The 12710-nt window shown below is 50.5% G+C and overlaps 3 protein-coding genes across 3 annotated transcripts; 1 reads left to right on the top strand and 2 right to left on the bottom strand.

Moving 5' to 3' along the window:
* Positions 1 to 1708: 1708 nt before the first annotated feature.
* J7T55_004537 (uncharacterized protein) lies at positions 1709 to 4606 on the top strand (the record flags this gene model as incomplete). Its single annotated transcript, XM_053130238.1, has 4 exons — positions 1709 to 2078; positions 2674 to 2891; positions 2950 to 4079; positions 4150 to 4606. The coding sequence occupies 4 exons, from the start codon at positions 1709 to 1711 to the stop codon at positions 4604 to 4606; spliced, it is 2175 nt and encodes a 724-aa protein (XP_052991466.1).
* Positions 4607 to 4971: 365 nt separating this feature from the next.
* Positions 4972 to 7451, bottom strand: J7T55_004538 (uncharacterized protein; the record flags this gene model as incomplete). The annotated part of the gene is made up of 6 exons (XM_053130239.1): positions 4972 to 5527; positions 5633 to 5691; positions 5751 to 5911; positions 5966 to 6043; positions 6148 to 6385; positions 6447 to 7451. 6 exons carry the CDS (start codon positions 7449 to 7451, stop codon positions 4972 to 4974), a joined length of 2097 nt encoding a protein of 698 aa, XP_052991467.1.
* A 1382-nt stretch (positions 7452 to 8833) lies between these two features.
* J7T55_004539 (uncharacterized protein) lies at positions 8834 to 9950 on the bottom strand (the record flags this gene model as incomplete). The annotated part of the gene is made up of 3 exons (XM_053130240.1): positions 8834 to 8911; positions 8965 to 9843; positions 9909 to 9950. The coding sequence occupies 3 exons, from the start codon at positions 9948 to 9950 to the stop codon at positions 8834 to 8836; spliced, it is 999 nt and encodes a 332-aa protein (XP_052991468.1).
* Between the last annotated feature and the right edge of the window lie 2760 nt (positions 9951 to 12710).

Consider the following 12710-nt stretch of genomic DNA (forward strand, 5'->3'; position numbering starts at 1 on the left):
TCCTGCGATGGCGAACAAAGTTGTCCTGGCGATACTTCTGCACTGCACCACAAGCCAAGACCACGGGAGTCGAATGTACATTCTCTTGATGCCTCAGAAGGTTGCGTCTCGACGAAAGCGCTTTAGTATTGCAACCAGGGTGGGAACATTTGAAGTCTGCGTCATGTTCTTTGCGAGACCTGTCATACATTGTCAGCGCCTGCGTCGTTTTCAATAAGCAGTCGTGACTTGTGCGTTACTTGGCCACTTCACCCTGTTTAGGGTTTTTAAAGCCCTTGGTTACTCGTTTCCGTGTCTTGATGGGCAGGCCCCTAGATCTGTCGCTTCGAAGAGCGGTATGAGCACGGCCGAAAGTCTTGGTATCAGACCGCAAAAGGGGATCGTTGCTTGCGTTGACTGGCACCTTGACTGTTTGTGTGGGGCTCATTCGTTTCAAGTGGTTTACTATGAGCGAACCGATTGAAGATCCCAATTCTGCGACGTCGTTTTTCCCCAGAAGTGCGATCGAGGCGTTCTGCAGGGGACTTGGGACATCGTTGCTGTCTCGTGTTGTGCAATCCTCATTGACTGCACTCCCACTACAACGAGTCATTCTTGGCGCTGAGTTCGAAGTAAAGATGTTGCATTCTGAATGACAGTAATGTTCATCGAGTTGGGGAGGAAAATGGTGCAAAGGTACATTTTCATCCATCCATTGAAACGGAAGAAAAGCATCGCATGCTTTCAGGTCTGGTAGCGATGGTGTCTCAAGAAAGCCTGCTAAAGGGATGGTGTCAGGAGCCAAGAAGTTCGTGATGCGGCTTTCGATATCCGGTGAGATTCCCAGTAGCTGAGGCTGCAAAGGGGGCCACCTGTTTTGATGTAAGCTCGGCTGGTCTAGATCTTGAATATGTTGAGAGTGTGAATCCATATTGTATGCACCGAGGTATGGCAATTCTGAATGTGTCCAGATTCAAATTAGAAAAAAAGGGCAGTTGGATCTCAATATGTATACGGATTTGAAGGGCGCCCTTTTTCTATGATGAGGTGTAAGACTGATGCGCAGCTATCCTGTCACGAATCTTAAAGGCTTTGATGGACATGTCGCTTGACTGGCGGTCCCAATGGCGGTCCAACTGAGACCGCCATTGCATGCCATTGAGCTGCCCGAGCATGTGGAAAAAGGCACCCATGCTGTGGCGGTCTTTGATGGTACCTTGTTTTGAGAAGCTTGTATTTGACCAATAGGAAGCGTTGCACATGAGCTGTCCGGGTTTGCTATCAGAATACGGGGTAGGGCAACACAAAACCCATGTCGACTGCAAGTCGCTTCGGGACCGCCTTACTTGGACCGCCTTCATGCGTCCAGCAGGGGTTGAGGCGGTCCTCATGCACGCAGCCTGGTGCAAAACATTTCATTGGACGGCCATATATACCACCATTGCAGTCATAAGTCTTGCTGACAACTTGTTACGAGTCGACTTCATTTGTCCACCGACAACATTGAAGCCCGAATCTCTCTCCAGAACAGCAGCTATACCGAGGGGCGCACACAGTCAATGCTTCGTCACTCTTTACATGTCCGAGGATCATTCAAAGGAAAGCTACGTTTGGTGAATCACACTTGGTCGTTCGAACTCGTGGCCAGCAGCGTTCTCTCTTTTCCGCTGAAGCTAATAATGCAGCCGGATGATCCCGAAGTCAGTCCTTAGTCCACATACCAACAACAATGGATTCTTGGGACTCAGTGCCATCTGTTTCTGCTGAGCTAGGCATCGATTCAAATAATCAAGGGCTAGACCAGGAGTCGTCCTCGGCCTGGCTAGACTTTGTCGACTGGCCTTTGTCGAATTCGGGCATATGGGTTGAAGGGACCCAGCACAGCACTTCCACAGAAGGCGTAACCCTCGAGGGTGTTGACTTTCAGGGATTTGAGGACCAGAATGTGGAAATAGACACCACAAATGAAAGATTTCAATGCCAGTCTCTGCCCGACAAAGGGCAGCCGGACACAGACGAGTCTAACCTGGAACAGACCTGGCCCGGACATCTGGACAGTCCGGACGCGCCGCTGACAAATCAAATAAAAGAAGAAAGAAGTCAACGAGAGCTTGAAAGTCGATTCTGGCGTACTATTGAAAACCTGAGAAATCTTGAGGATGAGCAACCTGCTTCCCATCCATCTCCATCCCCCCGGAGAAATGGACGGCTAAGTAATTTTGTTCGAAGGGGAATGGAGGAACTTAAGCATGCTAAAGGCGCATGCTGGAGATGCAAGATACTCAGGAAGAGGGTAAGTCCAAATCTGGTATGATACATTGTCAAGGCCCTATTAACAGAAATACAAGTGCGACATAGACCAGCCTTGCAAAGCTTGCCCACGCAGAGGCGGTCGAAGGGCCTGGCAGTTGATAGGATGCCAGCGAGGGCGACTGGAATTGCAGATTAATCTTTGTTTATCAAACACTCTTTGCTTCGTTTCTCTAAGTGAGTTGCAAATGAAGACAAGTCTCTGCCTTGGGAATGCCCGAGATCGATGCAACTTGGCGACTCAGAATTTGCTCATCGATCGCAACTGTCCGGCTCAATTGCCGCAGTTGGGGGTCCGCGGAGGTCTAAAAGATCTGATAGCTAGAGAAACAACGCTATCCGCAACGATCACCGCCAACGGAATTAACACCACTATGCCAACAGGCCGCTCAATCGGCTGCTCTGGATGCCCCGCCTGTGTCTATCCGTCGAAGGTTCCTGGTTACAGTCATGATCAATACGACTTCCGGAAATGCATCATTCAAATCTTTTGGGAGCTAACTGACAGTCCTTCCACCCTACAAAAATTGAAACTCGGAACAAAGGCTCAACTTAGGGAGCTACTTGTAGCTTCTAGTCAGTTCGCAGCCGAAGTGGGAGATGTGAGTATTAGTAACTCCCTCGAGAGCCCGGGGTCAGTGCTGATCTTCCCTTTTGCAGGACAAATTGATCATCATATCATTGGCTTCTTTACAACATTGCCTGGAGATTTGGAGACTTCAGATTAATGGATTACTCTACCACGGGATGCACAAGGCTTGTGGTACCGGCCCAGAAGATAAATGTCGCTTCAAGTGCTTCGCAGACCTGCAGAGCCAGATCGACCAATACGCATTGGAACTTTCTCGGGTTTTTTTCCGCAAGAGATCTCTACAAAGTGATCGACGATGGTGGCTTTCCGTCTTCTACAGTCTTTGTATTCAGGCATCCGTTCGCCAGACGCTTTCGATGGTTCAGGCTGAAGTCAATATCCGGCTGACTGCTGACCCTCATATATGGAGTCAGTACTGCTATACAGCTCTCAACATATTTGATGCCGCATCGGCTGGGTGGGATCCGATCACATCGGACCACGGGACTGGCCACTTGCTATCAGGATCAGCACTCAATCAAAGATTGGCCGGGCACATCGCGACTGCGCGCAAGACCATACTCGAGAATTTTATCGGAGACCAACGGCACAACTCTTTTGAATTTCTCAAGAATTTATTCGAGATGGATAAGGATGCGGATGTGGTGGCACAATGTCGAGTCTCGACTCGAGGAACCTCATCGAGGCCCTCTACAGCCGTGAGCCCCCAACCGGCACTATCCATCCCCAGCGCCGAGCACACGCCACAGTTCAGCGACTCTGAACACGCAAGTACAGATGATATCGAGTACCATGGCTCCGAAACGGAAGATCGCATTCATCAACCGGCTCCTCCTTCTAGGTTTTTACAGATGGACAGTTGGGAGGGTTTAAGGAGATATGCGGGAGGAACAAATAAAAGAAGAGCCACATCTCCTCCGGAAGACCACGATAGTATGAGAAGACCTAGCACGGACAGCTTTTCTCGTTGCCTATCAACTCCAGATGACATGTCTGACCGGACAAACTCCATTTCATCTGTCAACTCGTTCTCATCAATTAATGCGGCATACGGAACATTAGCTTTGGACTCACCAGGCAGCGGATTCTCATCAGATTTGATGACAGGGAGCTCTCGGGCGGGAAGACCCCCGGCCCTCTATATGTGCAACTGTTGTCCTAAGAAGCCAAAATCGTTTGAGACACGCGACGAGCTTGAGTGAGTTAAACCGATAGATCTAGGCAGAGCGTTCTTCGACCACACCTCTTGCTGACGACCTTGAACGTAGTGCCCACGAATACGAAATGTGCATTGTCCACGAGGCCGAAATGTCATACAAATGCATTCATTGCGAGAACCGATTTGGAAACAAGAATGAGTTGGAGCGACATGCCAATTCCTTACATACCAGCAGATACTCGTGGTCCTGCTCATATCTTAGCGCATACGACAAAGCATTCCACGAGTCAAAATCTCGGCATGGCCGGGCGGACACGTGTGACTTCTGTGGTGTAGATTTCGACAGAACAGGCACAACGACCTATTCATGGTACGCCTCAGAAGACGATTGGGATGGGAGGGTTCGCCATCTTTGGGAACGTCACAAGTTTCGTGAATGCAATTCTTCGAAGAAATTCTACCGGGTTGACCACTTTCGTCAACACCTCAAGTCCTCACATGCAGCTATCATGGGGAAATGGACGAATGATCTGGAGGAGACCTGCAGGAAAACGGATGTTCCCTGAGATCCATTAGCCAATCCGGCACCTGGGGTCAATGGAAATGAAGACATTCATAGGCTTTCAGATACAATCTCATACGAGATCCACATCATGGACATTTCGCTCGGTTCTCTGTGAGCGAGGACAAGCGCGGTACATCTCAGTAGAGAAAGCTGCAACAAAAGTCATACAAGTACTCAACGCAACACGTGGTGTCCAGACCTGTCAGCTTTGCTTCCGCGCCGGGGGAAACCTTGGGTTAAATAGTCTCTTCCAATCTCGTTCAATATGAACACGCTATCACGAAGTAGCTCACTTGAAAGAATATGAGAGTATGTATGCTCACACTGACAGTCCTATGGTCTTACTTGATTGAATTCATGACATCGCTAGTAGTCTGTTCGCATCTTCTGAGTGTCAAAGCCAAGATAAGCACGGTCGCCTCTTTTGACACGCAGCACAGTCTCTATGTGATTCACGCGAAGGGAAACCTTGTCCCCTGCAGCTAGAAGGCCTGCCGTCTTCACCACATTCTTGATTTCCCTTCCATTCAGATCGGCTTCAGCAAATTCCTGCAGCTTCTCTTCGTCAATATCACTCGGAAGATCTGCTTCTGCACCCAGACGGATCAATGTCCGCCAGATGTGCAGCCTTGAATTCTGGTCCAGCTTGGGGTAGTTGATGGTCAAGTGGATGCGTGACTCGAAGGCTGGGTCGAACGACTCAATCCGGTTGGTGGTGAGGAACATAACCCCTTCATAATATTCCAATAGACGCAGGAAGACAGACACCAGTTGGTTCCGATGAAGGTGCGACGACGAACGCCTCACCATGAAGACGTCACATTCGTCAAGGAGCAGGACTGCACCCCACTTCGTTGAAAGCTCGAGCACTCGCTGCAGGTTCCTCTCGACCTCGCCAGCTTCGTTGCCCAACTCTCCAGCACTTATTGAGTACAGAGGTCTCTCCATTGTGTCGGCAACTTGTAAATCGCCGGTAATGGTTAGTGAGACATGCAATTGCCAGGTTCATATCCCAGGATCCACTTACCGGACTCCGCAGTCAATGTCTTGCCTGTTCCCGGCTCTCCGCTGAGGCATGATGAAGCCCTGAGTAAACTTAGCATGAGACTTTGTCTCCATGTAGATCACTGCTGTCTGATACTGACCTTGCCTTTGCCGCGAATCAGATCATCGAAAGTATCTTGTTGGGACATTTGAGCCTCAACAAATGTACGCACAACTTTCTTGTAGTCATGCGGCAGGACTAGATGTTTGAAAGCATCGCTATTCCATTCGATCTCCGAGATTGAATCGACGTACAGGAGCACTATGGCATTGTAAGCCTCGGATGATACTGGTCCGAATTAGGTCTAATACGCACCCCATTTCTTGGCTCCAAGGCAGAACCCCTTAGCGGTAGGGCTGCACAGAACGTAGTGCTCCTCGGATAGATATGTTCCTATCATGAAACCAGTGAGTAAATAGTGACAATTGATAGCTCTATGAGCTTTCATGCCTTCATTTGGCGACTAATATTTGGAGCAATGAGAAAGGGAAACGGACTTTGATGTGTTGGTATTTGCGCAGAGTATTTTCGCCGTGAGAGCTTTGCCATTCGCTGCAATTCGTGCATGACTGGTGAGAGAGCCGTGATATTTTCGTTCTCAATATCGATCATGGGCGACATGTTGACCGAATTGGCTGGCGTTGGTGTTCCTGTTAGGGGAGATAGGTTTGCACATGAGACTGCATTGTATCTCGCGAAGACACCACAGTCAACGATTACCCTGCCATCTTGGACCTTCAATTGGCAAAATTATTAGTCTTAAGTCGGTATGAGGAAAGGGGATCTCTATATGTACAAATCTCTTGCGCGAGCTTCCAAAAGGCACTTCCGAGAGGTCGTAGTGTCCGTTGTAAGACACGTGGTGGAATCCTTTCAATTGTTCGAATTTCTTTCCCCTGGCATGTAAAGTCTTCCGGATCTCGTCTATGTTTGGGTGAAGGTAACTGGGCAGTGCACTCAGCTCGGATATTGGCTTGAATTTATCGAACGCGTTGATGATCAAAAACGCCGGGGCAAAGCCGAAGTTGATGCCGTCAGTCTCGACATAGCAACATGTTAGAATGTACGAGCCGATACCTGCTGCCATGCCTGTGTATCTGGAAGAAAGAAGCAGGTAAAGACGGTCCTGATCATCGACCCTAGAATAGATCTCTGTTCCGGGGCTGAAGAGCGACCAAAGATGGCCGAACGAAATCACCCCGTTTTTGATCAAATCTCCGACCACTTCGATGTGCGGTTTGATCTCGACGCTGATGATATCAAACAAAAGCCTAAAGTGTGCAACTTCGGCCTCGTCCTTTATCTTGGCTTTGGCTTGGACGAACTCGGTCCACCGGTAGAAGAACTCATGGAAAGGCGCCGTAAATTCTAGCTTTTTCAGGTTCGTGTTGATACCGTTATAGTCGAAGAAGACAGGGCCGAGCAAGGCTCTGATGAGGGGGCTCTGTACAGTAATAGAACAAAGAGAAAGGTCGGAATCATCATTATCGCCAATACGCCTTTGCCGCCTGACTACCAGGGCGAATTTGTCGCGCACCGATATTGTCTTGAAACTGCTGGTGAGATACTGAGGTAGCACTTCCCTCCACGGTAGCCCGGGTTCTTCACGATAGAGATTCCTAGACTCTGCCGCCATGCCAAAATATGACTCTGAGATAATCTCTTCCTCGGATGAGGAGGAGGTGGAGTTAGAGGAACTCCATGGCTCTGTTCTGGGGTTGCGACAACTGATCCACCGAAGGACGCGGTAGAGAAGAGAAGGTTGAGGCTCAATGAAGGAGGACATGACAGCACGGTGCATCGGAACGGGACAGATCTTGAGCGGCCGAGTTAATTTTGAACCACGAATAGAAATAATGACTGTTTCAGAGGCTCTTATGGTGGCATAGGAAGTGTGAGCCCTGGATTCGAAGTTTGCCACTGCTCGTCAGGCTCAAAGCAACGGCTGGCGCAAGGGAGGTGAGAAGAAGGTTAGAAGAAGGAAAGCCGCTAGTTAATGATGAAATTGTGAATCCAATGCAGGAGAGGTCATTACTAAATTCACGAAAATGGATCCATTGACTTCCACCAGCTGCTGTCTGCAAGGCTGGGCTCTTCTCATGTCGGGAGAAGAGATCTCCACTTCCTGCAATGCTGCCTGGTCCCCGCCCTGGTCCAACCAGTAGCTTGCACATAAAGGTATCACAGGGCTGGTGTTACAAGTAAATTCGATGTGGGCTCGGTTGCACAGCATTGATATTGACCTTGAAGCGTTCCCTTCTGGGGCCAAGTGGATGCGTCGGACAGATTATTTGCGTGGCACAGTGAGCACCAATCCAAGTGCATGAGCAGATGCACTTGGTTCTTCTTGTGGAACAAGTTACACAATACCTCAACTGCTTCCGCAGAGTGCACATGTGAATGACTGATACGGGCTGCTTGATCTTCGACCCCCACCAATTCTTTGGACCTGCCCTGGCAGGTGCCCTGATCTAACCCTTCGGCGTAGCTTGACTGCCAATTTGAATCTCCTTACAGATGTCAGCTACAGGCCTCCAAATGGTCTTCAGTGGCCCGAGCCTGTCCCGTATCCTTCTCTCAGATTCGGTCGTTGCACTCCTCTATCTTTGGAGTGTACGCTCACCCTGTCAGTTCTATTCCTTGTCGCGAGGTCAATAAGCGCGGCTGCATCCAATTCTGATGGTGCAAACTAAAAAAAAATAAAAAAAAAAAGCTGGCATGATTCTTGGCTGGCTCGGTATTGACCGTCTGACTGTCGGACTCGTCTGCTATGCCATCATCTCTGACGTCTCGCCCATGATCCTGCACAACAAGAGTGTCCGTCTCAGCCCGGATCGCCTACTTTACCGCGCAGATCACCTGCAATGTGATTGATCGATACGTTTGGAACTTGATTGCCTGTTGATGCTTAGGCGAATAGGCATGAAGAAGCTCCAAAAGGAGCGGTAGTGTCCCTAAGAGGGAGTGATTGCGTGCGTCTATGCTGGGTGCAGGTGTACGGATTGTGATCAATTCTTTTACTGCAATAGTCATTCACCAAGGTCTATCTGGTAAATCAATCCTACCTGAGCTATTTCGTGTCTTCAAAGAAAATATCTTGGGATATCAGCACGTCGTAATAAAGTGGAAAAGATATTCAAAGCTTCTGGGTTTGCAAGGTCCTTCCCCTAGCCTAAGCCATGCTTAAGCTGTCATAATAGACGACCAGTCCTCGCTTTTAATGTATTCCTCCATGGACGTCAAGGGGATTTTGAAATCGAGCTGCGCGTGTTAGCAAATGACTCTAGAATACGAGTGCAAGGCACCGGTCTCACCTGCTCTGGCCTTAACACGTCCGGGTCTCCGCCATCAAATCCAAACTCCTCGATATAGTCGAAGCCGTCCCTGATCTCCTCTGCCAGGGCCGTAGGAACGCTCTTAAACATCTCCTCCTGCGATATCTGCTGATATCGAGCTTTCACCCCCAGCACACGGCCCCACACCTCCATCCATTCTGGAAAGGTCATCCACTCCGATACGGCCAGGAGGTCCTTCCCCGGCGGCAGGTCTACCAGCGCCTTGACGAACGGTCCCGTGTCGCGGTGCGCGACCACGTGCGGCATCCTGAAGTCCGGCGACGTCGCCCTGGACATGACGAAGCTGCCGTCCGCCTGCTTCTGCGGCGCTAGTCCCGCGAATGCCTTCCAGTTGGTCACGTAGTGCCCCATCTGGAGGGTGCTCATGCGTGCCGCCACCTCGGGTTGTCGCTCCCTCGTGAGCCGGATCATCTCGGCCTTGGAGTCGAAGTGGTACACGGTCGTGTACTTGCCGCCGCTCCACTTGCTTGCGTTGCTGAGGTTCGACATGACGAAGCGCTCGAGCGTCTTGAGCACCGCTGGGTCGGCCGCCGCCGCGGCGATGTTCATACCCTGCTCGACCTCGCGGTCGTACGCGTATTGATTGGCCGTGCGCCCGGCGGGCAGGTTGGCTGGGTCCATGGCGTGGAAGAGGTGGGTGAAGAAGTCGGTGTTTGAGAAGATGGCCGCGGCGCCATCGAAGGCTCGGACGAGGGACTGTTCATTGTCCAAGTCGCCCTGCACGATTTCAATACCCTCTGCTGCCAGGGCTTGGGCAGGCTCGCCCGAGGGGTTGCGTGTGATGCCGCGGACATGCCATTCTGGGAGTTGGTGGAAAGTGCGGGCAACAGACCCCCCCTGTATTAAAATCAGAAATTGTCAGAGGATGTTCGGAATTATATCCGTCGGAATTGATCACGTACCTGAATACCAGTGACTCCCACAACTACAATTAGCTTAGACATGCTGTGATTGTCGTCGATAGGGTTCTCAGCCTGATAACTTCGGAATTCTCAAGTCTTTTTTGAAGATTCTGAAGCTCGAGGAGCATCTAAAACCGTAACGATTCATAGCTATTTCATATAGGGGATTTTAAGTGTCAAATTTGTTCCCATACACAACTCTGTTGTTGTTCGTGCAGCTTTTCGCACGTCGGTCGGATCATTGGCCCGCAATTGGTAATGCTTCTTCTTGTGGTAAGCATCAGGTGGGTCGATAGGAGCACAGCTTGGCTAAAACGCTACTCTATTTGGACGTCGGCTGAATTTTTGATTAGTCGAAATAGTTGTGCAAATCTTCGCACTTTTCTGGATTGCCGAATTTGACCGTCAAGAGGGGTTTTGGGGGGGTAGTGGAACACATTGTGCTTGGTCATCAATCCCGACCACCGCATGCAGAGGCCAATATACCTAGGTACACATCAATTCATATAGTATCCTACCTCAAGAGAAATTCAATTTAGCATTCTAAGATTAATCCCCAGCCATAGTCTAACAAAGCACTGAGAATACTGAAAATGCGCGTCGAGGAAGGTTAGCCGTCACAATTCAAAACTGTAATGACTGCAACATGCCTTTGTTGACGGTCGTACTCATTACGAATTTCTCTTCCCGGGCTCTCTGCCACTCAGCGCTGCGACCTTGTCAAGTTAAGTTGTTTCTTTTGTGCGTTGATCAGCGCTCATATTCGTTCGATCAGCCTAACATCCGCCACCAGTGAAAGCTCTGAGAATGAGTAACAAATGTCAGAAGCGGGTTGCCTTGTTCGGAATCGATCAATTGCGATCTACACGTGGCGATTACAAGCTCTTGGCCCCAGGACGGCTGCCGGCGGTGGGCAGAGAGTCGGCCAAAGCAAGGCAAGCCAAGGAATGGGGTAAAGAACAAATGGAAGAAAAAGAAAACCCCAGTCCGCTTTCTACAACCTTTTGAGAGTGTCTCGACTACGAAAGACCCAGAACCCAATTGCCAAGAACCGTGCGAGCAGGGAACAGACCTGCCGAGCAGCCGAATTTCTAACCAGCGGATTGATGGTGCTCGAATTCGATTGCCGACATACCCGGTCTACACACTGTACCCGTCGACGTGATACACAAGTGCATAGATGCAACTCACGAAGCTGTTGCTGATGATGTGGCTGAAGATATGTTGCTGGCCAGGCAGCTAGGCGGGGCGGACCGGTCTCGACCTGCGTCCACGTCAGTTGTTGTTTGTTTTTCCCATTGACTTGCCATTGCTCTCTCCCCTATCAACCTAGCATACCTAGCTAGTCCATCGGGGAGGTAGCATCGACCGGTTACACACCCCTGTCAGCGCAGGGCTGGAGCGGGTCCGATTTCATTCGGATCGCGGGACTGTGAGGGTCATTGTGGCACAGTTCTCCGGGCACTCGGCCGAGCTAGACGGAGTCAAGCACTCAGGTACATGATGCCAGCAAGTAGAACTAGCAGTGGTCCAGTACACGGAGCTGTGGTACATGGCGTGCAAGCAAGTGGCCGAGGATGAGCCTGGGGCACTTGCATTTGCACCTGCATCCGCGTGGCACAAGAGGAGGGCGACAATGCCAATGCAACAATCCCATCTCGAAATAGGGCTAAGGTATGGGATTTGGGTGGATCGAGATTTGAAATTGGAGACTGGAGAGTTGAGACAGATGAGATGGAATGACGGGGACGCGATCGATGGATAGAGTGAGTGACGGCGTCGAACCGCCTGACCCATTCAGGAGAAGGGCAGTCACAAATGATGCATCGACAGGCGCATCGGCAGATCAGATTATATTACATACTGTAGCTTGAGTGTAAGGTCCCTAGAAAGTGCGGGCCCTGCAGAAGCCCAGGCCTAGGCTGGATCCTTGATGTGCCAGAATGGCGATGGTGTCGCAGGATGGGAGAAAATGCTCCTGGGTGGCGGAGGATATCCTCCACGGCGGGAGGAGAGAACCGCTGCACATCGGAGCGACGGTCGAGCTCCGACCCACCGTACCCTAAAGTCGACAGGGGTGAGCTCATGCTACGTCATGGCTGCGTCTAGCCACTGGTCCATTGCGTTGCGTCAAGTGTCAGTGGCGTCTGCTCTCTCCGCCAAAACATTTGAAAAGGGAGAAAGCATCTAATTGGGTTTTGATGCAGTTGCAGTGCAGGGTGCTGGGTCTAAGTACCAACGTAGCCTACTGTCCGTGTATGTGTGTGTACCTTGAGCTTTGGGCGAGGGCAAAGCAGCATAGCAGCACGCACACGCACATCGAGGAAAATCCCACTCGTTGATTTGATTGACTAGCCGTTGTAAAAGGGCCCAAGTAACCTTACCCAGTTTACTTACGGGTAGCATCTTCTCTTTCACCTGGTCTTGCCTTTCTTCCGTCCACTAAACCTCAACCGCGCCGCCGTGAAAGAACTGTGACACCTCGTGCTCTTCCAATGACGTCTGTCTCCCGCCGCATCTCGATCTAGGCTCTTGTCGCAAACTGACATCTTCCATTCGTCTCTCCCATACAGTGGCTGGACACCAGCCTGCCTGCAGACTGCCTGGCCCGCTTAGCTAAGTGATGAATCGCCCACAGCCTGAGTACAGACGCGAAGAGGCTGATGGGGGTCGTGTTCCCCTTTCCTTTAGTCCAGCCATCAGCCAGCGAGCCAGGGTGGCAGCAGATCGTCGTCGTTAGAACGGACGATATCATTTCAATGTAGTCATTTAATCGATGTCTCCGTCACCCACCCTCCCTTT

Source organism: Diaporthe amygdali, assembly GCF_026229845.1.
Source record: "Diaporthe amygdali strain CAA958 chromosome Unknown NODE_22_length_803717_cov_65_427750, whole genome shotgun sequence".
NCBI lineage: Eukaryota > Fungi > Ascomycota > Sordariomycetes > Diaporthales > Diaporthaceae > Diaporthe > Diaporthe amygdali.